Here is a 27829-nt window from a genome sequence, read left to right on the forward strand (position 1 = left end):
GAACAAAGAACCGGAAATAATAGCACAGGCTATAACACTCAGGGCACATCATTACAAGATAATACTCGCTGGACAGAACAATAATGCTAGGAGAAGTTGAGGACAGCAGGAAAAAAACACTGAACATGAAGGAAGTCACAACATTAAGGTTACAGGAGCTGAGCATGCCTGCTAATGACAATGCATCCTGGAGGTTACTTATTCATAGAATCGCCTTCAGTCAGAGGTGAGTTGACGGCATGTAACAACAACAGAAATTGGCTACAATAACACTTTTAAACACTCATTGCATGTTTACCTCCTAGAGTTTGCTGTATTTTTACTGAATTCACTATTCCCTTAACACTGGGATCCCTTGACCTTGCAATGAATGCCGGTATTCTGCAGTTACACTATGAACTCTTCCACATTCCAAGGAATATATTACAGCGTTCTTTGGAAAGCAAGGTGGAGACATGCTTTTCTATGTTTCTTTTCAAGACTATTCACATGTATTGCTTATAGGGAAAGGGAGGGTTGCGTGCCAATTCATGTATTGAACAGGTCCTTCCTTTCTTTCAAACTTAGCATGATAAGTAGCTAGAAGAATGGGAGAGACAGAAGTTGCAAAGCTACATTTCTCCTGGCAATGAACAACCAAAACCATACAATTCAATCAAACCAGCATCAATTACTTGCTGCCTCTGATCTGATTTGAACTGCTTGTCTGAAACTGACCTATTCAAGTGTTTCATAATGGATCAATTGTTTCAACAAATTCAGGTACAAGCATAAATCCTGAGCACTCCCCTAAAACTCTAAGGTTACTGTTTGTCAAGCCCTCTTGATTACGGCATCTTGTTTTCCATTTGCTTGATTGGGTTATTTGCATAAGAGCAAATGTAGGCAATTGTGGGCATGAAAAACATAACATTCTATGAAGCCTTAGAAATGGATCCACAAGAATTATCCATAGATATGTTACAAGATAATGTGCTTCAGCATATAGAGACCTCACCAATTAATGTCAAATAAACTATAATGTATAATACAGATCACAAATTATATGCTATTTTACAATTGATTTCATGCTTTTGTTAGAAGAATTTCATTGATTTCAATTTAAAATGAACCAATAAGCAGGGGATTATTTTCTTTTAACTCTTCACAGAAATTCAATGTTTTTTCTCACATTATTACTCAATCCCACATTAGTAAATTAAAGGCCTGTCATTGCCCTTATTAATCTGCAAAATATTGTCTCTCATCAGCATCATAAAGCAGTACCACTGAATTGCTTAATGGAATGGGAGACTGTACTCATCATTCTCTCCTTTTAAAACCTTATACTCCATATTTCCTTTGTTGTTCCTGTACCCACATTCATGTTTTACTCTTAAGCATAGTGGTTTGTACGCTTTCCTTAGTATACGTTCTGAGATAATATTAGTTCCTAGAGGTATAAATAGGATTGAGGTGCTGGTGATCATTTGTTTAATGACTCCTGCCATCAGGAGACCTCTAATGGCTTCCAGAAGGAAGGCAAAATAATGTTGTCCCATATCTCTACACAGAATATGACTGTGTGACACACCCAGAAGAAATCAATCCAAGAATAAGGGTAGTATGTTCCTTAAAAACAATTTATCATTACGGTACTTACAAACAATACTTTTCCAGACCATGCTGGTAAATAGTATGGGAAGGTTGGTAGACATGTAGGATCAGAGATATGTGGGACATGAGGATACAAAACAAGTTAAATCAGTATGAAAATGTTGGACTACATTCCCACCTAGTTCACATCCCTTTAGAGGGAGGAACATGGAATAGATATCAAATCAATAATTAAACACGAATTGTGCTGTGATTGCCAAGTTAAAGGCATAATTTTCCTTTTTGTCATTTATCAGGTATATGTTTTCAAAAGAATGAAAGAGGGGAATTCTGGGTATGCCCGATGTGCAGAAATCAAGATTAGCAGGGTTACAGGTTACCAACATTTCCCTGTACTTAAGATCACAGGTAATGAAATACCAGTGATAATTTGCTCAGTACACATTACCACCAACCTAGTGGTTCCTGTCAGGAAACTGATGTGCTTAGGAAGTTTCAGAGGCTATTTTTTATGGTCTCATTGACACCCAAACCATGATAATGTTGTCTTTAACTCCAGTAAACTGTAGAGGTTAGGAATAATGTTTCCCACAACATCTCTAGTAAAAGGTTAGCAGCGGCTTCAGATATGGTCTCCAATAACATTTCTTTCTTCTGCAACAGAAATGAATAGTTTGTAATACAGGAGGCACTGAAGCTGCTCCAAAAGTATGAGAACAGTGTCTGTTAGTGGGAAAGGAAGGAACCTTTGCAGACTGAACATTTTGGGGCCAAGGTAAAGCTCGCAGATGCTCACAAACTCATGTTTTTCTTGTTGTATTATACCAGAATTGGTAAACATTTAAAACATTTTTTTGCACATTTCTTCTTTTAAGCTAAAGTGAGACATTACATTTTTAATTAAAATTCAGAATCTAGAGATAATTTGTATAGCATTCCCGTAAAATTTTAGCATTAAAAAAATCAATGTTCATATTCCAATCATTCCATATTCTCTTGATGAAACAGAGCAAACCTAAATGCAGTTATATTTATGTAAATATCTCTCTACCTAAGGTTCATCTATTGGCCTCAACGGTTAGCTGTATTTTTCAGTATTAAATCTGAATTTCCTTGCATGGTTGGTTTAAATGAGGTCATTACATAGCCATCCACAGCTTAATTAATATTTCTTTGCTTTCTCATTTCAATTAGCGAAGAGTCAAACATACTGGTCCCAATCCTGATCTTATTTTCTTGCATATAAATGAAGAGTAACTGCACTGAAGAAAAAAATAGGAAGTATATAATATGAAGCAGTCAGTTTAGGTTTTCACAGCTAAATATGGTTAGAAATCTTACAAAAAACATCCATTCTGGACAATTATTTTACAGCAGGTTTCTATCACTCTAAATAGAAAATTGCTATGCTAAATCAAGGACTAATTGCTGCAAATTTGATTTTTTACATCTGATCCAAAATGCTTAGTTATGGAAACATATTCTATTGATTTAGGCAACTTTGCAAAGCAGATCCTATGGGGCAGCTATTGGTCATCACTAAATTTTAGTTCTTTGGACTTGTTACAAGATGCTAATAAGGCCTTGGATGGAGAGGAAAACCAACAAAGAACTGTTCAAATGAATTAGTAAAAACAAAGAAATCATAAACACCCAAAATTCAGAATGCTAGAGTACTTTAGTCATGTAATGAGAAATGAAAAGTGCTGATTGCAAATGTACAGTCCCTATTTTGGTTAATTATTTTGTGAGAAACAAGCTGTTTGGTGTAATTACCCAATGAGCAAATCCATCCATAATTTGACAAGATTTAATAGATTTATACAGTTATCTTCTTGCAATATACAGGTAAGTGCTGCAGCCCAATTAAGCTTCTTCCTCTCAGAAATAAGACATAAAACTTTCAAAAGTAAATTATTATAATGAAAACATTTCTTCTTCTAGGATGGTGGAAGTGTTGATATTTCACCAAATCTTACCAGTTGTGATATTTTATTTTATTTATTTTATTTTATTAGATTTATACCCCGCCTATCTAGACTGGGTCTACTTTGGGCAGCAATGTGATAGACATCTTGACACATGTTTTCATGGCCCTTTCTCCTGAACTATCATTATCTGTAAAATAAAAAAATTACCAGGAGGGTGTCAAAATCTGACAAATGTGGGTTTTCTCTCAAAAACATTGGACTTCAAAATTTGTATCAAGAAAAGGGGGAAAACCACTTTATCAATAACTGGATCAGGTTATTTTGGTTGAATAAGGAACATGAAGACAAACCAGTATAACAACTCCAGCATAAAGAAGTTTTATGCTTGAACTAGAACTAATTCTGCAATTTCTTTTCCCCCTCAAAATGTCTTAATCACTTTCATTCCTCGTGTTTGTCACTTGCTCATCTTGAGCTCATTGGAGGAAAGGTAAACTGTAACTAAGTAATTGACTAGTTAACAAAACTATGAATTAATTAATTAATTAATTAATTAATCTATTCAGTAGCAACCAACCAAAGTTTATTGTGGCAAAAGAAAATATGTTCTTACATTTGGGTAAAAGGAGTAGATGAAGAAAGAAAGCATAATTAAAACTAGACTTTTGCCTGAATGAACCCTAATTTAACCTCACGTATGGGATTAAATTAGGGCTCTTCTTAGAAGTAGAATCCTCACGGTGGCCAAATGTCCTCTTTTTGGGAGCACATTACTCCAATTGAAGAGTCCTCCATTTAAAGGACTGTGTAGTCTATGTTTGATATAAATATAAAAACCACAAGAAGAGAGTACCACAGCCATGATGTCAGCCATAGTGTACTGCTGGACATCATACTCTGCAGGCAGAAAGGTTTCCCAGTCACACTCATCATCTTCAGCTGAGATGGGTTGTAATCCTGTTTATATTACAAAAATCATTTCTAATTTTGCATATGTGCATATACATTACTATACGCTATTTTATGGTGGTGATGCATGTTCTACTTTTTGGGGTTATGGCAATTCTATCACTGTCACAAGCGAGTGTGATGAAAATTGCCTGCCACCCGAATGGATAACATGCATAACATGGAGACAAATATTCTCGTTTGCTCCACTGAAAAATCTCATGTTCATGAAAATAAGCAGGGACAGAAGGCATGAGGATTCTAGTCCAAACTGAAACTTAAGTGGGAAACAAAGATGTAAAGTCCACTTCCCCTATTCCAAGTTCCTAATCCTGCTTCTCTTCCTCACCAAGTATGTATGAAAGAAAATCTTGCATTCAAGAGCACAGCGATTAATGTGTAACTAATCTCTAAGAGATCTCTAAGAGATGAAGCATCTTTAGTGGGTGATTCAGTTAGCAACAAGCCACAACTGACCTTCTGTGGGCTGTGGTTCTTGCTATCACCATTTTCATCCGCCTGCTTTCCCCGTCCTTGTCAAATTCAAGCAGATGTCCCTGCCAAAGGACAGGAAACTATTCCTAACCTTATTTTCCTAGTCCATGTGCAATATTCTTCCTTCTAAATATCACAAAAGTTCAGGGGTGGTGGAGCTGGTTTCAAGCCAGAATAGTTAAGACACATTGTGTATATTACTATAGAATGAATAATCTTCTGTTGACTTTCTCTCACAGCACCCCCTGAGCAGACCACCTGTGAGCTGGGGAGAGCAAATTGAATTTATCATTAGCAGTTTATATGCCCTTTAATTGGAATCAATGTGCTAGCCTTGTCTATGCAGAATCCCCTGAAATATCTGCATACCTTAAATGGCATGATAAGCTTGGGGAAAGGAGGCAGACAATTTACATTCTACTGGTGTCTTATAAATAAATGATAAGAACAGATTAGAATTATGCATTTACGCCTACTAGTGAGTGTGAAATGTATAATTCACAAGTGGCGAAGTCTTAAGAGACTTCTGAATTCCCCAATCTCTAGCATACAGATCAAGGTATATTTTTCAATTCCCTCTGTCCATGTTTCTGTTATTTTCCTAGCTTCCCTGGGTAGTTGTGCCAGGAACTTCCTGCTTACTTATTATCCATTAAAGCTGAATGTTAGAGTAGTTTCTCCCTTTCAGAAAGTGGTTATACGAATCTTTCAGGGTTTTTAAATTTTTGTCCTGTTCAATAATAGTCTCTGTGTGCCCTAACCAGGCCTGGAGCCAGACTGGAACAGGTTTAGATAATTCACCTCGTTCTGGAGCTGAGATGTTACCATACAGTCCAATATCTTGCCAAGTTAAAGGCTGGTGTTAATCAGGTTGTAATTCCAGAATACAGAAGTATAATGAGGATAAGTCCTATGGGTATATGGGATTGGATTTAACGATAGATATATAGCTGATGGAATGGACTACTGACCTATGGAATGGAATGGCATACCTATTGAATAAAATGGGGAAAATCTTTCGTGTGTTTCATTAAAAGATTGATTGACTGTTTCTCTTGGAAAGGAGGCCAGAGGATTTCTATCAGTTCAGACTTCTGCAGTATGTAAAGAGCAAAAAGACAGAAGGCCTCAGACAAGGTAGAAGGCAAGAGAGCAGTATGATCAACCTACATATTCGGGTATTCCCATGGCTCTTTGAGAAGAGTGAGGGACACACACATATGCACAATTTCAGCTCAGTTTTCTTATGTAATTTTACTTTCTGCAGATTATGCCTGCTTTGGTGCCATTGTGTTTTAGTTTGCCTCATGGTGCAGTGGTTAAACTGCAATACTGCAGTTGAAACTCTGCTTATGATCTGGGAACAATCCCAAGTAGCCAGCTCAAGGATAATTCAGCCTTCCATCCTTCTGAGATGAGTAAACTGAGTACCCAGCTCCCCCCCAATGTGTAGCCTCCATAATTAAATTGTAAACTGCCCAAAGAGTGTTTTAAGCACTAGGTGGTGATATATAAGTAGTATACTTTGCTTTTTTACTCTTTTGTCATAATTTTAAAAGAAGTTTTAACTTTTGTAATGGTTAAGGTGATTTATCTGGGAATAATACACCTCCCAAATCAGAATTTTCTCTTGTGATTTATATATAAAGCTAGATTTTTGGACTGTGGACTGCTCACAGTGAACCCTGGCCAACAAACTCACACACCAGTGATTTCACCACTTTATATATGCCTTTTTTGTTGTTTAATTTTCCCACCTGCATCTTTCTGGACCAATTTTCTTTCATATTTGCTTGAATTATTAGATACGTGCATCTCCTGACATATTCCTCTTTTTCAGGTTTTAGACCAAAGGCTGCTCAAAAGATGGCAACATAGGAAAGTTTTAATTAAAAAGCTGGTAGAAGATTAGAGTCAAATGTAATGTTTTATAAAGGACTAGCCATAACTAATTTTGCATGTAATAGTTCCCTCTGACTCTTTAATTCCAATTTTTCTACATTACATTTTTCATTTAGTCATTCCATTGTATTTTGTCTGAAAGTTGTTGATTTACTTCTGCTATTGGTAAATTGTGCCTTTATTTTATACCTTCTTTATCTATTGTATTTTGACTAGGTTTTTCACAATTAAGTGAAAATGTTTTTTACTTAATTGTACCTATGAACCTCTCATTATATGCTCTTGTCTAGTGGACCAATCTGGCTGGCAAGAAACTATGAAATATGGTGGGATTTGCAGGGAGTTCATTCAAGAAAGCAGTAATTGGTTGTTGTGGGTTTTTCGGGCTCTTTGGCCATGTTCTGAAGGTTGTTCTTCCTAATGTTTCGCCAGTCTCTGTGGCCGGCCTCTTCGTCCTCTGAAGATGCCAGCCACAGAGACGGGCAAAACATTAGGAAGAACAACCTTCAGAACATGGCCAAAGACCACAAAAAACCCACAACAACCATTAGATCCTGGCCGTGAAAGCCTTTGTGAATACAAAGTAGTAATTGCCACCTCTTTTAGACATGTTCAAATGTTGCTGTTTTAGTGCACGGAGATCCACTTAAGCCTCATGGTGCAGTGTTTAAACTACTGTACTGCAGCCAAAACTGCTCATGACCCAGGGTTCAACCCCCAGGTAGCCAGCTCAAGGTTGACTCAGCCTTCTGTCCTTCCAAGGTCAGTAAAATGAGTACCCAGTTTGCTGGGTAGGGAGGATGGCAAAATGCTGCCTGCATAATTAACTTGTAAATGCTATGGGGCAGTATACAAGCAGCACATTTTGCTTTTTTTTCTTTCTTTTTTTTTTCTTCTTTCTTTCTTTTTTGAGGCACCGCTGCAAAGACCTGTTTATTTCATTAAACCTAATGTGAATACCAGTAGGATTCTGGCCACTGAAAACTAGAGGCTAAATTCAGGCTTCTTGAGGTCTTACAGTAGTATTTTCCTTCTCTCCTCCTTTCAACCTGCTGCACTTGCCTGGAGATTATGCCCGGGTTATACAAGGGCAATGTTTTCTCCTTCGCCTGATACTTTCCATACCTCTGAATCGTGGTCACATAGTTTATATCCCAGGACAAGCATCCCATGAACTTTTACCAGTACTGATTTATTTCCTTCTGTTTGAATCATTATGGCTGGTTACACCATGGTACCGGTTTATTTTCTCTCTTGCTTCAAGAGGCAATTCAGCCTCTTGATAATATTGACTGATATATTGATGTATCAGAAACAAGACTCTCTCTAAGCACTTGACTCCACCCCCCTCTGCTTTCCTCCTTCCCTGTTGCACCCACAGCTACTGTTTCCAACACCGTTCATTCCAGTTCAAACGGAACCCCATGCGGAGGGAGGGTGATGGACTCACACACAGGGGGTGGTGGAATTTGAGGGAACTTTGATCAGGAAGGGAGTTTCTGTTTAGGAAAGTGTCATCTGGCTGCTCCTGCAGAAATCCATTGTACACAATAGACTTGGGATATCCATGCCCCAGTACTGGCGATCACCCCCCTCCCTGTAACATTGGCATACCAACGTTTCAATGTATCTTCCCGTAGAATGTTTTCAAAAAATTACTCGCAAGTAGTGTAATGGCGGAGCCACTCCCCACCCCCGTGACATACTTTTACCAACATATAGATGTATTGGGCCTTAAAAAGTTTTTTTTTTTTAAATTATGTGTGTGCCACAGTAATGGCGGCCACCTTCTTGGCTTCGATTGAGAAAAGAAGTGGAGCAGGGCATGCACACAGGCAATCCTAGTAAGGAAGGGACGGGTACAACAAAGGTACAAAATAACACAACCCTTCTGGCGATGGGGAAATGTTCCACAGTCATATCACTGGCTGAGAAAATGTCTTGATCTGGTTGTGTTACCAGAGGGGCGGGGAATCAACAAACTAACTGGGGGATAATTGGAGAACATTCCCTTCATGTGACCTGGGCCTTAGTTTCAGAGTCCCCAGCTCTCTTGCAAGCACACAGGAAACTATACTGAGGAGGGGAGAGAGCACCACCCAGTTGTGCAGGAAGGAAAGCTGGGTTTTGTTTTGCTTTTTTGTTAATAAGCTGACCTGTTTTCTTAAGTAATTTTAACGTTGATTGTTTTAATGTGATGCTTATTTCATTTAGCTGTGTTTTCATTAATGTACTAGTAGCACCACAACTGAACACCATTTTAAATGGGAGATGAAATTGTGATAAATAAATTTCCTTCAACAAATAATAAATAATGTACCAAAGTGTACCAAATTTTTTAATACAGCATGGATCAGGGCAGTAGAAGATGGTACTGAGAGCTGTACTACTTTCAAGTCAGGGGAGCAGTACTAACTACTCATTAAATGCTCAGTAAATGAATTAATTGGTTATACAGTGGTGCCCCATATAGCGAGGTTAATCCGTTCCGGATTAACCTTCGCTATGCGAAAACATCGCTGTACGGGGCAGGAAAAGCCTATTGGAACGCATTAAACTTAGTTTAATGCGTTCCAATAGGCACCAAAACTTACCCCTCCAGCGATGTTTTCGCAGTCCAGTGGCCATTTTGGAGCCGCCGATCAGCTGATCGGCGGCTCCAAAATGGCCACCGGATGACCCGAAATGGCCCCCGTCAGTGTTTTCGTGCCCTCCCCTTGCTTACCGAGGTCGCGAAAACGCTGCGGGGGGCATTTTGGGTCGTCCGCAGCCATTTTAATGGCCGCGGATGACCCGAAATGGCCCCCCGCAGCGTTTTCGCAACCTCGGTAAGCAAGGGGAGGGTGCAAAAACACTGACGGGGGCCATTTCGGGTCATCCGGCGGCCATTTTGGAGCTGCCGATCAGCTGATCGGTGGCTCCAAAATGGCCGCCGGACACCCCAATCGTCACAAAGCGAGTGCGGCGATTGGGGCAGCTCCGTATAGCGATCCCCAAAAAGGGATCGCTATACGGATTCTTCGTTGTATGGTGCACTCGTTAAGCGAGGCACCACTGTATAAGATTCACTTTTCTTCTATAGACATAATTTTAAGAGCAGAAATTAAGGAGTGGTTTTATTGACAGAGTAACTTGGTAATCATTTTGGTTTGACAGCTGCAGTAGAACTATAAATTATGTCTTTGAGAGAAGCATTCCTCATGTCACCTTAAAGAAGTTATACAATTTTGCTTATTTTCCCAAACTGCAACCAGTTATTTAGCTGCTTGAAATTTCCCTTTGCACTTCTGAAAATGCATCCAATCATGTTTCAGTAGTAACCCTGCTAATAATTTTCATTTCACTTTTAAAACCGTACAGTAGACTGGAAACAGTTTGCTTTCAATCTTTTCAGATAAACAGAACCCTCATTTTTCACCAAGAAAGGTAGTCTCAAATCACTAATACATAGGTGGACTTTTCCACTGTTTCATTTTTTCCCTTTCTCACCGTATACATTATACTACTTTGAGTATTTCAGCTGCCATTCCCTGCATGTTATATTTGCATATAAATTTAAACAGGAAGACTTCAATCATACATAGATTCACATTCCTACTAGAACTTAACACTACAAGAAAAACAATTGTGTGACATTGGAACAACCACGTCAGCTCCAGCCAACAACAGGAGTTTAAAACATCTCAACTGACATACAGGAAAACATTGTTATCCGTTAATGTTTTTAAAAATTGTACGTATCTCAATGATCAAAACACCCTAAATAACTGGTGCATGGTATATCTCCATACCAATGGAGATATTAAAGGAACATTTTGTGCAAAGATTGGCATGATAAAGGACAAGAATGGTGGGGACCTAACAGAAACAGAAGACATTAAGACGAGGCCTTACAAATAGCAGAGAAGGGAAGGGAAATAAAGTGCACGGGAGATAGGGAAAGCTACAGAAAACTGAATGCAGACTTCCAAAGAATAGCAAGGAGAGACAAGAGGGCTTTCTTAAATGAACAATGCAAAGAAATAGAGGAAAATAATAGAAAAGGAAAAACCAGAGATCTGTTCAAGAAAATATGAAAGAGGAACATGATAAAGGACAAAAATGGGAGGGACATTACAGAAGCAGAAGACATCAAGAAGAGGTGGCAAGAATACACAGAGGAATTATACCAGAAAGATCTGGATATCCCAGACAACTCAGATAGTGTGGTTGCTGACCTTTAGCCATATATCCTAGAGAGTGAAGTCAAGTGGGCCTTAGAAAGCCTGGCTAACAACAAGGCCAGTTGAGGTGATGACATTCCAGTTGAACTATTTAAAATCTTAAAAGATTACGCCGTTAAGGTGCTACACTCAATATGCCAGCAAGTTTGGAAAACTCAACAGTGGCCAGAGAACTGGAAAAGATCAGTCTATATCCCAATCCCAAAGAAGGGCAGTACCAAAGAATGCTCCAACTACTGTACAATTGCACTTATTTCACATGCTAGCAAGGTTATGATTAAAATCCTACAAGTAGACTTCAGCAGTATGTGGACCAATAACTCTCAGAAGTACAAGCTGAATTTCGAAGGGGCAGAGGAACTCGAGACCAAATTGCTAACATACACTGTATTATGAAGAAAGCCAAAGAGTTCCAGAAAAGCATCTACTTCTGCTTCATTGACTATGCAAAAGCCTTTGACTGTGTGGACAACAGCAAACTATGGCAAGTCCTTAAAGAAATGGGAGTGCCTCACCACCTTATCTATCTCCTGACAAATCTATACGTGGGACAGGAAACAACAGTTAGAACTGGATATGGAACAACTGATTGGTTCAAAATTGTGAAAGGAGTATGACAAGGCTAATATATTGTCTCCCTGCTTATTTAACTTATATGCAGAATACATCATGCGAAAGGCAGGACTGGATGAAACCCAAGCCAGAATTGAGATTGCCAGAAGAAATATCAACAACCTCAAATATGCAGATGATACCACTTTGATGGCAGAAAGTGAGGAGGAATTAATGAAGCTCTTAATGAAGGTGAAAGAAGAAAGCCCCAAAAATGGTCTGAAGCTCAACATCAAAAAAACTAAGATCATGGCCACTGGTCCCATCATATCCTGGCAAATAGAAGGGGAGGATATGGAGGCAATGACAGATTTTACTTTCTTGGGCTCGATGATCACTACAGATGTTGATAACAGCCGCGAAATTAAAAGATGCATGTTTCTTGGGAAGAAAGCGATGACAAACCTAGACAGCATCTTAAAAAGTAGAGAAATCACCTTGCCAACAAAAGTCCACATAGTCAAAGCTATGGTTTTTCCAGTAGCCATGTATGAAAGTGAGAGCAGGACCATAAAGAAAGCTAACCACCAAAGAACTGATGCTTTTGAATTGTAGTGCTGGAGGAGACTCTTGAGAATCCCCTGGACTGCAAGGAGATCAAACCTATCCATTGTGAAAGAAATCCACCACTGGAAGGACACAAGCTGAGGCTCCAATACTTTGGCCATCTCATGAGAAGAGAAATCTCCCTGGAAAAGAACCTGATGTTGGGAAAATGTGAGGGCAAGAGGAGAAGGCGATGATAGAGGACGAGATGGATGGACAGTGTCATCGAAGCTACCAACATGAATTGGATCCAAACTCTGGGAGGCAGTGGAAGACAGGAGGGCCTGGCGTGCTCTGGTCCATGGGGTCACGAAGAGTGGACATGACTTAACGACTAAACAACAACAACAATGGTATCCCAGGATTCTAAACAAATGAAGCTTTAGATAGAAGATTTTTTAAAAAACAGTGTAGCAAAGACTCTTGTGAAAATAAAAACATAAATAAAAACATCCTGTGCTATATTAAATAGAAGATTTTTTAAAAAACAGTGTAGCAAAGACTCTTGTGAAAATAAAAACATAAATAAAAACATCCTGTGCTATATTTACAGAGTGCTTAACTTCTTTTAAATTGAAATAGTAATGGATCACTATTAGCAACATAATAATTATGAATAAAATGCATTTTTTTAAAAAAGCTGGTGGTCAAGTTTATTTTAAAAATAACAAGACCAATCTGCAAATGGATTGATATTGCAGATTCAATGTTCCTCTGAGATTTTTTTGTTATTACTCAGTATCTATACAGTCCTTTAAACTTCAAGGCACATGTTTAGAATATGGCATATAAGTATTACAGATGGGATGCTGAGACAAAAAAAAAAGTTTCTCACCTAACCAATTGCATTAATATCAGATATCAAATTCTAACCAGGTGCTTTCTGGACCAGAAAGTCCAGTTTCTAAACCCATTATGGTGCACTACCTCCCAAATAATATTAGCCCAGGTCGTAATGCAAAATCACAATATGATTTCTAGACTCTGCCAGCGATTCAATCATCACAAATTTACCTTTGAGTTTGTAGCCATGCCCCATGAAAAACACACAAGGCTCAAGGAAACTATTTTGCTGGCCTAGGCAACAACAGTATTTTTGGTAATCCCCTCCCCCCCCCCCAATCCTGTCTCTTTTCCTATTTCTTCACAGGTATGGACTCCCCTACCATTCAGCTCTTTGCAATAACGGGAAAAGGACTGCAAATAGAGAGACAGAAGACATGACACTTCATTTCAAGCCTGTGGGGTTAGGGAGGCATCTCCCTACCCCAAGATGACCTTTGAGTTTGTAGATTAAGTGGGATCTCTGGAATTCTGTTTGCCCAGGTAGCTGCTTATTGGGTCGGATGCGAAAACATGAGAGGTACAGAGAGGAAATGAGATATTTCATCACAATATGCATAGTTAAATTGTGGAATTTTCCACCACAAGGTGTAGTGGTTGCTATCAAACTCAATGGTTTAAAAAGGGAATAGATTACTTTATGGAGGATAAGGGCATCAGTGGCTACTCATTAGGATGGCTATAAGTCAGATTTCAGTGTCAGAGGAAGTGTGCTGCTGGACTGTAGTATCATATTTAATTAAGTGTATAAACCACCCATCTACTGGCATGCCACTACTTTGGCCAGTTTACAACTTCATAAAACATTAAAAAAAAACCACTACCACACCCAGCACACAGTGAAATAAAAGCAATCCAGACAGACAGAATTGTTGAGATGACACCATCAAGAAGTCTGACCATCAGAGAAGCAGACATTACACATCTAACATTTCATTGAAAACTGGCAATCTAGCTCCGTTTTAAAACCCTGCAATAAGGGAAAACCTCTGAAACAGCTCAACTCTATTAAAATTAAATAAACAAGATTTAAATAAGTGTTGACTTAACATTTAGCAATTGGTGCACTTAGCAACTGGATGTAGGCTAAGCCACACAACAGTGGACCCAGAAGCCATAAAACCTAGTTCTAAAATGAAGACAAATAGTTTTGGAATGAAAACACTCTATATGACCAGACTGATCCTAATAGGTACTTTATTAGAATAATAATCTCTGTATGCAGCCACTAAATGAGAATTCTAGACCAAATCAATAACTTTCTTTCATTGTTTTAAAAGATTGGTTGGTCTAATCAAATCAGGTCTGGAATCCATTATAAGTCACACTAAAGTCTACTGAAATCGGTGGGCAAAAGCACCCTGAACTCTGTCCTGGACTGTCTTCAGAATTGCTCTCTCAGGATTATCATAAAATGATCAGATATTTCAAAGATTAGCCAGGGCACACTTTTAAGCTAGAGAGCCCATTCAGTCTCATCAGCATGAAAATCTGCTTTTTCTCTAGCTCACTCCTTTTTTCTACTTACGTCTGCAGACCTTGTGTCACATTGAGTACTTTATTAGGATGATTAAATAATAACACCATTCCTAAATTATGAATACAGATGTTTATTTACATGCTATCATATACATTTGCTAGGAATGGCATAAAAAGAAATCAATATCAGACAGCTGAAGCTGCATTTACACTGTGTATCTGCAATAATGGAGTTTAGTATTTGCAGTAATGCCATCATTGGAACAGTAATGAACTATCTTTCCTCATCTGCTTCATGATAACCATCTTAAAACATTAAGTTTATGCCTTACTTAAAGAATGCTAATCTGATGTTTGCCTTATAGACTTTGACTTACGTTCACTTAATTTTAGTGCTTATGCACTATTTATTCTTTTTTGCAATACATCATATTTAACTAGAAGCAAATGCATTATGGCTGTGAATATATCTATCCTGTAAAATTGTAACAACTTTTAAAGCTCAACTGCAGTTTATGCAATAAGCTTCAATCAGAGAAAGACAAACATAAAACACCATATTTTAGAATAAGAGTGAAATGTTACGGGATACAGAATCAATGAACAGTCTGTAACACATAATGTAAACAGTTCGGGTGACTAGCACAGAAACGTCTTGGCAATAGTTGAGCGGAAGGGGCAGAGGGGATCAGCCGGTAAAATACAATTACAGTGGGGTCTTGACTTAAGAACGGCTCGAGTTAAGAACATTTTGACTTAAGAACCGCTCTCATAGGAAAATATTGACTTGACTTAAGTACTTAGATTTGAGTTAAGAACTGAAAAAAACCACGTGGGAGGCAGGGAAAGTGCAAAATGTGAACTTTCAGTTAACTGTTGGCCAGTGAAAGGGGTGCCTGTCTGCTTCCTCACTCCTCCCAGCGTTTAGAGAGTGGATTGGGAGACAGTCTTTGGACTGCCTGGTACTGTACTGCCTGGATTGTATTTTCCCTGCCTTCCCTGAACCTTTCTTGACCTAAGAAAAAAAAGAAACAAAGTATCCCCCTCTAGTGGTCGAAGGCGGAATAGCAGCTTCCCATTAGTTTCTATGGATGGAAAAGAGCAGATACGGATCAAATGGTTTTCAATGCATTCCTATGGGAAATGCAGATTTGACTTGAGAACTTTTTGACTTGAGAACCGCCTTCCAATACGGATTAAGTTCTCAAGTCAAGACCCCACTGTATAAGTTTCCTCATATTTCTTATGATACTTACAACAATCTGCATTTCTGAAGTTATAATAAAAACCACCTTTGAACTGCACAGTTGGAAGGAATCCTATGGATCATTTAGTCCAGCCCCTTTAACAAGGTGCAGTGGGGAACTGAACTCACAATTGCTGGCTCCGCAGCCGGAGACCTAAGCCAACAAATTTGGTTTATGAACTTCAGACCAGAAGATTTACAAAATCTGAAGAGCCTTTTCCAGCAGTTGCCTGTAGCATCTGTATGACTTAGTAGTACAGTTAATGTATGAAGATAATTTAGGGGTCTTAGTGGATGACAAGCCAAGCATGGTTTGGCAGGATGATGTGATGGGGAAAAGGCTAACACACTTCTTGGTGTCATCAACAGAAGTATAATGATGCAGTGAGTTATGGTATGATTGTATTTCACTTTGGTGAGAACTACTAAGTATGGAGTCCAGTTTCAGGCACTACAGCAACAAAGGAGGACAATCAAAATATAAAAGTATGAAAACCAAGCTCTAATGATTGTGAGAGTTGGGTATAGATAGCCTCAAGAAGAGAAGAAGGAGAAGCAATATGATAGTCACTTTTCAAATATTTGAAGGGCTTTCACCGATAAAGTTGTCTTCTTGACACACCAGAGGTCAGCATCTGAACCCATGGATTCAAGAATGGAAATTAGACATTTGTTTCAGGTTTGGATTTATCTGGAGTCCAAAGCAAAGAGTTGGCAATTATTTGTTTCTTTTTTTAAAAAAACATTTTATTAGTTTTTCAGTCTATCTACATTCAATTTGTGCTTGTTAAACATTGTGTTACATGGGTTGCTTATAATTATATGCTTTTTGTGTTTTCTTAGTTGTCTCTTCAATATACAGTTCGGCGCTAGAGTCAGGATGTTCCCAGGTTAGGAGTGGGGCTCTACTCGGTCTTACTACCAGGTAAGTGACTTCGCTGGGAGAGAGGGAGGGTTTGCTGGACATGCACCCGGCGTACAAGACGACACCCCCCCCTTGGAGGCATGTTTTTCAGGGCCAAAAAGTCATCTTGTACGCCAGCAAATATGGTAGACTTTCCAAAGTTAATTGTCCATGTTTTAGTCAGTTCTCAGGGGGGAAAAGGAACACCAAAACAGAGTTCCAAGTCTGAGTACTCAAGGTCATGTCCTGGGCTTTTTGCCAACACTGTAGATAGCCATAACAGTTTAACTCCCCGTGTTGTTTGGCTAAAATAATTTTAAGAGGAAAATTTCTTAAGTTTAATGCCAAAGTAATACCAAACTTCCTTCCTTGAAGTATAATTAAGTGTTTAATTAATGTCCAATTTATTTTCTTTGCATCTCTTTCCCCTTCTCCAGATCCACCGCTCCTCAATTTAGTGGTGGGGCTAAGAGCCACTTTTTTTCTGTTAAAGGGATTATTCCATCCAGGGATAGTCATAGAGTAGTATATCAAGTTTTTGTATCTCATTCAGTGGTAATGACAATGTTAAATTGGCTGATTTTTCACTGCTTCTTTTGCTGGCTGCCGACAACTTGCAAGCAAGCTAATTCAGCTGCTTGTTTCTGCCTGCTGGTTGATTGGGGAGTTTCCTGGAGTAACCGCCATCCTCCCTCCATGATCAACAGGCTTCTCCCCCATTTTACCATCTCTTTGGGGTGGTTTTAACCCTCTGGGGGGGTCTCAAACAGGTCAGAATTCAGTCCAGGGGATGGAACTGTGTCCTCCTGCTGCTGTCTTGTCACAGTGTCAAGGTGGAAGTTGCAATTATCTGTTTATGAACTGATCCAAAGCAAAGCAAGAAAGCATGAAGTGGCACTAAAATCAAATCAGGACTGCAGGAAGTATCAATTATTGCTTAGGCACTTCAGTTAAAAAGCACTGGGAAAAAGTGGCACCAGCAAGCCTCACTTGGAAAACAAAAAACAATACTTTAGCAGAACCAGAAAGCTCAAAACAGAAGAAGACTAACAGCTCAGGCAGCACTGAAAAGCCCAAACTTTCATGGAAACACCAATCATGTATTCCCAGGGGAACTACTGTTTGCATTACTTTCATTTTCAATCAGCTGAGTGTTCACTGGATAATTATTTCTTCTTTTCTTTTAGGCAGCACCAGATCTAATCCTGTGTTATAGTTTAGAATTCAGTTGACTGATCATTACCTGTATATGAGAATGTGCCATGGATGTATTGAATCTCACATGTCCAAATTGAATGGGGTAGATCACATTACCAGTAGGAAGTCACCTAATTTTGTTTCTGTAGGAGTGCCCTCCAGGTGAATTTTTGATACAGTGTAGTCTGTTCAAAGAAAAATTGCAGAAGTCCTACTGTGCGTCAAGATTTTGTATTCGCAAAGGCTTTCATGGCCAGGGTCTAATGTTTGTTGTGGGTTTTTTGGGCTCTTTGGCCGTGTTCTGAAGGTTGTTCTTCCTAATGTTTCACCAATCTCTGTGGCCGGCATCTTCAGAGGACAGCACTCTGTGCTCTAATGTAGTATGCTTGGGAGTGGAGTATTTATGGCTGTAAGATAGGCTTTTGTCCTTTTCTGGAGATGGGTGATTAGTGTGTCTTGTTGTGGGTGTATTGTTGTGCTAAGGAGCAGAGATTATGTGTCACTGTGATTGATGGGTGTCATTAGCTGGTCTTTTGTGTGTAATGATCCCCGGTCCTTGTGGCTGGGTAGAGTTCGTTGACCTTTTGCACATTCTCATATACAGGTAATGATCAGTCAACTGAATTCTAAACTATAACACAGGTTTTGATCTGGTGCTGCCTAAAAGGAAAGAAGAAATAATTCTCCAATGAACACTCAGCTGACTGAAAATGAAAGTGATGCAAACAATAGTCCCCCTGGGAATACATGATTGGTGTTTCCATGAAAGTTTGGGCTTTTCAGTGCTGCCTGATCTGTCAATCTCTTTCTGTTTTGAGCTTTCTGGTTCTGCTAAAGTATTGTTGGCAAAATGTTAGGAAGAACAACCTTCAGAACACGGCCAAAGAGCCCGAAAAACCCACAACAACCATCAAGACTTTGTCTTCAACTAATGAATCTGTCAGACTCAAATGTGACATATGTTTTCCCAGTATCAAGCTATTCTATGCTTTCCAAGCATATTAACCCTGAATCTTCTGGTATACAAATATTTCAGCATCATACACTCAATAGATGCTACTCATTCATTTTTCTCTCCCCAACCTCAGGCTAGCAACTCCTTCAACAGGGCAGCATGACAGCAGAGCAAGTGTTGCAGGTTTTCTCTTAAGCCACCTGTTAGATAACCTGAATTGTTCACAGGGTCTCCATAAGTCAGAGATGACTTGATGGCATGTTGTAACAATATAAAGCACAAACTTGATACACCAGTACCCAATGTATATATGTATATATGTAAGATGAAGCGACCAACATGAATTTGGCCCAGCTCCAGGAGGCAGTGGAAGACAGGATGGCCTGCCGTCCTCTGGTCCATGGGGTCACGAAGAGTCGGACACGACTAAACGACTAAGCAATGAGGAAGAGTTTTCTATGATGTGCAAAAGAATTTACAAGAGATCTCTGCCTTAGAAATATTGGAACCTACCTTTATGGAATTGATGTATTCTGTCATACAATGTGAGCGAATGCACAGATAATGCTTTAATATAATCAAATGAGAAATTTAGAAGAGGCATATAAAGCTGCTTCGAAGCAATTTAGTTGCACAGTTGCTTGTGACTTACTGGAAGCAGAGAGTGGCTTGGGTTCTCTGTAGAAGCAGCTAACACTTCCAATGGCTTCAAGGGTGATTTGCGCCCTTCAGCAGTAAGTGGAAACTTCCATATAATGTGCAATATTATTTCCCATGTGCCTCACATGAGAATACTGTTAAATGTTAAATCTTAGGAGGGCAATAATAAACTGTATTGCTTTGGGGTCTGTACTGCATCTCCTTGTTGTGTTGCCATCATTCATTACCATCCTAGGCCATGTAAAGTCCCCAGTGTGGCAGGTGCATTTGATGTGATACACCTGTAATGTTCAGTTACAGCCCAGGGGTTAACAGCCAAGCAACAATAATTATCCTGCTATATAGGTCAACGTTCTTGTAATATCTACAATGTACTATTCTATTTTCCCGGTATCACTTTCATTCAAACACAGTTTTTCATTTCCAGTTTACATTTCCGCTTTCCATTACAAAATGCTGTGTTATACCTTGAGCTACTCCTTAGTAAATTAACAACACTTTTATTCCAGGACATGTAATGAACCCAACTGTGGAAATGCCCTGTCATGGAAATTCACATTAGAAAACTTCATTTCTTTTGAGAAATAAAACAAAACTAGAAATCAAGAGTATTCTTTTTAAACTACATTTAAAGCGTACTGTGTCTTAGAAATGTACTTTTAGAAACCAGTGAACTGTAAAAAGACAAAAGGATCAAAACCTGCATTTTTTGTACTGTGTACCAATCCAGATCCAAAACTGCCAAGTATTTTGAAATGTTTGTTTTCCTGTAAAATATTTCATTTAACTCTGAATATATTGGCTTCTGTTTTATGTGGCATTCCTTGCACTAATATATTAAAACACTGCACTTTAAAAGATACCTTGTTTATTGCATTTTTGGGCAATGCATTAGGGCTTTTATTTCCATGTGAATGACAGGCTGCAGTTTTAGACCCCATGCATCGAGATGTGCTTCACTGAAGTGAATGAAACTAGTTTTTCCGTAAACATGCATGGGATCAACATTTTACAGAAGGTATTCCCATGATCATGTGAAAGAATACAACCTGACAAATACATGATCCAATCACATATGTATGAATAAGATAGGATAACTTGTTCCCTTGATCAATACCAGCTAGACACACGAAATGTTTCTGTTCATCGGGGACATGGAGTTCTTTCTAATTGTAATAAAGCTACCAACAGATTTATATATGATAGAAATAATATCTTTTCCCCACAACTGCTGAGTAAATGGGATATCCCAGTGTTGCAGTAGAAATAAAATCTCAGGAGAAAGCACCTGGAATGAAGGCAATAAACGGGAAAGCTGTTCACCTTTATTTCTCTAGAAATACAGTATATAGTTTTAAAATCATATCAGTCTGAGCACTCAAGATTTCTACAGACCTGTTTGACTATTTAAATGCAACTGGCCAATCTCTGAAAGATTTTTGGTACTTAGCATTTGGATATAAGGATTTGGGATTAAAATTAAATTAAGAAATCTAAGTGGTGATTTAGGGAGGAAAATCATTGCAATCATTTTAAACATTCAATTTGGTTTTCACAAAGGATGTTTAATTGATTGATCTTGGAACAAGTGCACTCTTTGTTAAAGAAATGGTTTCTAAATGGGAATTCTCGTATATTTCCTTTAAATGCTACATAATTATGACTCTAGGCTTTCATCATCTTCTGAAGAAGAAGAAGAAGACAGCTACCATCCATAAAAAGTGATGCCAAATAAACCATGTGAGACATTAAGATAGCAAAAGACTCCCTTTTTTGCTGCTTTTGCTGCAACATACTAACACATAATTTTCCCCTGGAAAAATAATCATTAACAAGAACCATAAACCAATCATCAACAAAAGCATATGGGGTCATAAACCTGCTATTGGAATCACTACATAAGAAGATGTCTTTTTGTACCATTGCGCGGTTATATAAAGAGCCTTCAGTTTTTTTTTTGTTAGACTTTTTAGTGTTGTTAAGTCTATGAATCTATTTTTTGGAATATTACTTTTGTCCCTTAAGAGCTCAGCTGTTCAGGCAGAGACAGTATGTGCTCTCCTCTCCCCTGGCTCACTGTGCTACCCAAATCTGATCAAAGGACAAGGAACTCCAAAAGCTTGTCCAGCTGTGGTATTATAATGACACCATTAGGTTTTGCTCCCTAATCAAAGCCCCTAAAAGCGTGCATCGCTTTGGGCTTAGAATCTGCAACAAGGTTAATTGAAATCTGCAGCAAGGATAACCACTTTAGCAGATTGTATCAGCAGGAAATATTTAAACACTATTTAAAGGGATTTTAAATAAGCAGATTTTATTTAACACCGCACTAATGCACCGCTAGAGAAAATGATACAGCTGAGATGCCACAAATAAGCACCTTGCTACTCTCAAACCCTTCCCCAGGATGTCATGTCCGGTAAATGCACTGAATTCTTCAGCTTAGCTATTCAAGCACCAACGTGCTAAACTCATCTGGCCCTTTCTGCCCTTTCATAGGGGCCATGCTGAATCTGCATCCTGTGTATGCAGAATTAATGACACTGAGCAGTAATCAATGGCAGTGTCACTGTCCTCAAATGGACTGCGCGTTCTTCAGTTTGCATTGAAAATTAAAGGGAAACTTGATTATTCCATAAATCTAGCATTCTTTGGCTATTGTAATGTTTTAGAGCTAATGCTGATATAATTTCTTTTTAAACTCAATGACCAAAATCCTGTTGCTTAATGTAGACCACTGGTTCTTAACCTTGGGTTACTCAGGAGTTTTGGACTGCAACTCCCAAAAGCCTTCACCACCAACTGTGCTGGCTGGGGTTTCTGGGAGTTGCAGTTCAAAAGCATCCGAGTAACAAAGGTTAAGAACCACTGATGTAGACAACTGCACTAGAGTAGGCCCATTGAATCAATAAGGATGTGGCAGATCAACTCATCCATGAATTCCATTGACTCAAACGAGCCTACTCTAACTGCAACATCTATGCTAAAGTAAGTCACAGTTAGAGTAGGCCCATTTGAATCAATGGAACTTGTGGAAGAGTTCACTCATCAAATTTCATTGTTTCATTGGACCTACTCTAGTGTGATTTAGTATGCTAAGCAAAATAATTAGAGATGGAGGTATTTGTATTCATATACAAATACAAATGCCCCCGCACAGGTGGACATAACGAGGGTTCCGCCACTGCCATGACCTCCACAGAGCCTTCCAATGGATTGCGTTCGGTCAGTCACTCTTCGACCTAGCAGAGATGGTTATTGCCTCCTGCCAGGAGTGGTGAGCCAATTGTGATCTCTGGAGCCACTGGATGTGCAGGTCACAGCACTGGACCGTCTGGCCCCATGGGGCTGGCCCTTCGTTATGTCCACCTGTGTGTGGGTATTTGCATTTGTATACGAATATGAATTCCCCCATCTCTAAAAATAATATAATGCATAAGAAGAGTAGGATGGAGCAAATAAGGAATATTTTGAGGTAAAAAAGTGAATATGGACCAAGGCAACTCTGCCAGTACAGATAAAGAAAACTACTAGGAAACAGGATAGTTCAATAGATTGCCTAATTTTAACCCTTTTCCTGATACCAGATACAGATACTAAAAACAGGCAGGGTCTATAACAATTACTGTTAAAAAGAGAAGGGTATGTAGCAATTACTAGTAATAATACATTTAATAACAAAATTACAACCAGTTTTGCTTCCAAATTTGTAGAAGCAGAGGTATAGGACAACATATATAGACACGCTCAAGATTGATGGAGATCCTGAGAAAAAAAGAGAAGACAAATGATACTACAAGAATATAGAAAAACCTGGAGGGGGGATATTAATTGCACCTATACATTTGATAAATATTTATTTATTTTTTTGCTGAAGAAAAATGCATACTAGTTTAAACTGTCATTATGCGAACCTATATCCTATTTTTCATATTATTAGCTATACATAATGTGGTAGTTTATATTCAAAAATAAAACCAAAATGTATATACCTCATGTATTTATCCAGAAATACACCAAGGTTACTATGGTTACTGAAAATCCATTACCTTTGAATACAGAATGAAAAAGTTTGACTTAAAGTGTGCACTATTTATTATAGCATACATCAACAGCCTTCAGGGGGTTCTCTAACTGGGCTCATTCTTCAGTGTCAGAAGTGACCCACTACACTAGTAGCTCCTGGGATGTGCATGGCAAGAAATTTTAACTGAATGCATTGCAAGGTGTTCTGCATATGGGGGGGGGGGGTACCGAGAAATACTACACCTTTAGATACTTTGTCCACAGATTGTGAGGCTGACTACTGGGGTGTTTAGCCTGCCGTTTAGTTTGCTTCAGGGAGAACCTGGTTTGCTCCTAAAGCTGGCAATCAGACATTTTTACTAGAGCAAACCAACCAGCCCTGAGAATGTCCCTGTTCACAGCTTTCTGTGTCAAAGGCTGCTGTTTTTAAGGTGCAGGTAAGATTGCTCCACTTTGGTTGGATCTGAACTTATGTGATCACTGGGACTGCACCAAAATGGTTTTGAAGCTTTCAGAAGAATACTTCACTGGAGCAATCCTTTGGAGGGCAGGCCATTTCTTTTTGCTTGTTGCTAACGTTACAAGTGATGCTTTGACATTTTTTTTAAATTGCTGTCAAAGTATCATTGATTCGCTGTGCCAGTTAGCAAACATTAAAAATAATGGGGTGCTTCTGCCTTGATTTTGTTCCGAGGGCTAGGAAAGTTTAAAGGGAAAGCTTCTGCTAAAACTACTTATCAATTTTGAAATATAGGAAATTTTCCCTCTAAATCTTTCTAGACTTTGGAAAGGAACCAAGACAGAAACATCCCATTGTTTTTAATGTTTGCTAACCAGCACGGCATTCCGTATTTAGTCACGCTGGCCACGTGACCACGGAGGATTGTCTGCGGACAAATGCTAGCTCTATGGGTTGGAAATGGAGATGAGCACCGCCTCCTAGAGTCAGACATGACTGGACAAATTGTCAAGGGGAACCTTTACCTTTAACCAGCACAGCAAATCATTAATACTTTAACTGCAATTAAAAAAATAACACAACAATCTTCAAAGCATTGCTTATAGCATAGACAACATTTGAAAAGAAATGCCCTGACCTCCAAAAGAGAGGAAGTGTTCAATTACCTGGCTTCTTCAAAAGGACGCTGTAAAAATCCTGAAATATCTTTCTCTTTTGAAAGAAACAATTTGTCCCTTTAAAATAAAAGATCTCAGTCATACCAAACAGGGTTGCCTGAGGTGCAGTCTGATTTCCTGATCCAAAACCAAATATTCTGTAAGGGCTTTAGAGGAATTTCCTAATCCCTGTTAGAATAATCTCCGGACCATGATGACATACCACCAGGTCTGCCCTTAATCTAGTTAGGCTGCAATCCAAAACATATTACCATAGAGTAGTCCCCATTAAACAGAACATGACTTAATTGCTTCAAACAGAACTTTGAGTGTATATTAGGAAATGGCAGTCCTTTGTGAGGGGTTTTAAACAATAGTTGGATGGCCAAACACCAGGAATGCTTCAACTGTGCACTTCCTGCCTCAGTAGAGGGTTGATCTGGTAGATTTTGGGGTCTGTAAGAGTGTATAGTAAAAACGCCTGTTATTTTCATCAACAGATGAAAATTCAACAATTTAAGCTTTTTTGTGTACCCATAGCACATCAGGCCTGTGTTAAGTTAGGAGGAGCCTGAAGGAGTCTCACAGTGCAGTTAGACTGCAATACTGCAGTTGAAATTCTGCTCACAATCTGAGTTTATTCCCAATGGGCTCAGGTATCCGGCTCAAGGTTGATTGTCTTCATCCTTCCAAGGTTGGTAAATTGAGTACCCAGCTCGCGGGGGGGGGGGGAGGGGAGCGGGTAAATGTGATGCCTGCACATTTAAATTGCAAACCACCCAGAGAGTGCTTTAAGTGCTCTAGAGTGGTATATAAGCAGCACATTTTGCTTTTGTTTTGCTTTGCTACTCGAAATAGAATGGAGCTGTTCCAGAGGGAGCTTTGACCATTCAATGTGCCTATACAATGGACATGTATTTATCTAATATGCATGTTTAGAAGTACATTCTGATGTGCTTAATGGTACTTGTACACACAAACAAAGAACCACAGTTAGAACCGGAATGCACTGGAGTAACCAGAGTCTGAGGAACTCTTCTGGTGCAATAACGTGAAAAGCGTTTGCTTTTTCTCCTTCATGCTTTTTGCCAGTTCAGAACTATTTTCTTCCTTTTTCGTGAAAAAGGCATTCAATGATTTGCTTTAATAAATTCACTCCCCTCCCCTCCCGAACTGTTTCTTGTGGGCAGAGTTTCTAAATCACTGCAAGGGTGCTTGCGACTCACATGAAAATGATCAGACTAATGGATAATATTTGAGATTTTTCTCCCAGGAGGATTGCAACATGTTCTGGTGACTAGAACATTTAGGTGACAATAAAGAGATTTTATCTCGATGTTTCAGAACCTGTGGGGGACTCTGCATAAAGATGCTTGATGAATTAAGTCTCTGTGGATTCTGATGAGAAAATAAGTATTCAAATGGCCATGCAAATGTTAAAAAATAAAATAATGCAGAAACCTCAGGAAAAGGACATATGAATTAATAACTGTGAAACTTCTGCTTGAAGCTAAAGAATGAACCAGTGTGCAAGCAAAAAGATATTGCAGCTCTGCTCTGTTCTAACTTTTTTTTCTACCTGTCCATCAAGTTCCCTTCCTGTCCCTTTATGTTATTGTTCTCTCTGCAGCCCAACTGGAAGTGCTTACATCAAAGCATTGTTACTTAAATGCTTGAACCTCATTTGGAATAAATGGACTCAAGCTTAACTGCTTGGGGGATTACACTGTCAAGGTAGAACAAAGGTGGGCAAATTTCAGAAGTCCAGGGGCTGCTCGTGCCTATCCGTGGTCCTCAACAGATCCCACAACTTCCATCCCATTTTTTTCTCTCTCACACACAAAAAGACTTTTGTTTAACATAAAAAGAAGCCTTGCACCTTTCAGCTGCATTTTTTAAAATACTGGAGATGTTGGAAGCCCCCAGAGTAGTGGCTTGTCACTAAATGGATATATGTAAGTACAACAGACAGACAGACAGACAGATAACAAACAACAAAGCAGAATTACCTTTTGCACCTCAGAGGGAAATGTGTTGGGGTTGTGATGTTCTGAATCTACATTTTGGCCTGTGGGTGTACATTCTAATTAGGACATACTGTACTACACCCAGAAGTAGCATATGTCCTAATTTGAAAGGTCACATATAAATATACATACATATACAGATATGTATATATGGGTATAAAATGCTACTGATTGGTTCATACTAGAGATGGGGGTATTCATATATGAATACGAATATCCTTGCACAGTTGGACTTAACGAGGGTCCAGCTCCTCGGGCTGGACCAACCACTCACATGTCCAGCGGTGGGGACAGCTTCACTCATCCTTCCAATCACTCTCTTCCTGCTCAGCAGCCATGCAGAGACACTCATCCTCCCTCCCCCTGCCTACAGTGGTTAGCTAAGTGGGAAGAAAGTGGCACTCCAAGAGTGATTGGAAGGATGGGTGAGGCTGCCACCATTGGACATGGAGTGGACGGTCTGGCCTAAGGGATGGATCCTCATTAAGTCCAGCTGCGCAGGGATATTCATATTTGTATGAATACAAATACTCCCCTCTCTAGTTCACACATGTTGTGTTCACCATTTAATTATACTTTGTTTTCTAATATACATGACGTAATATACATGCTTCCATTTACTTTGTATTAGCATTCAATTTGTCATGTGGAGAAATGCTAGATCTCGTTATGAGGATGATTTCTAAAATGTCTACGATGTGAGTCCCTGATCCTATACTGAAAAAATGTACATAGGAATTGGACTTATCCCTAATACGGAGAAAGGGTAATGAGTCGGAAATGTTAAATATTAGGTATAAACTTATCAGTGTCACTCGTATATGTTTTTTAAAAAATAACAACACACCTTACCCTTGACAATATACTTGGTTTCATTTCCAGTGTAAATCAGTTGTGTGTCCATGTATAAAGAATAACGTGTTATAATCCCATTGGGTATCTTTGGTGGAGCCCAGCTTAGCAGTAAAGATTTGGGGAATGAAACAGCTGTGGGTGGCTGGACATTTTGTGGAGCTGTGGGAAGAAATGGGCACATTATAATAGATAATGCAGACTCCCAGTCATATGAGTTCTAAGACTGATAAGCATGATGCTTAAGATTACTTACCCATTTATTTGTCTC

General features: G+C 39.0%; 1 protein-coding gene across 1 annotated transcript in view; it reads right to left on the bottom strand.

The window, feature by feature from the left end:
- The window catches only part of USH2A (usherin), a 559229-nt gene that overhangs the window by 323531 nt on the left and 207869 nt on the right, over window positions 1–27829 (bottom strand). Inside the window, exon 30 of the mRNA XM_078392221.1 lies at window positions 27559–27720. Coding sequence (XP_078248347.1) covers window positions 27559–27720 — 162 coding nt within the window. The remainder of the gene's footprint in view (window positions 1–27558; window positions 27721–27829) is intronic.

Source organism: Pogona vitticeps, chromosome 1 (genome assembly GCF_051106095.1).
Source record: "Pogona vitticeps strain Pit_001003342236 chromosome 1, PviZW2.1, whole genome shotgun sequence".
NCBI lineage: Eukaryota > Metazoa > Chordata > Lepidosauria > Squamata > Agamidae > Pogona > Pogona vitticeps.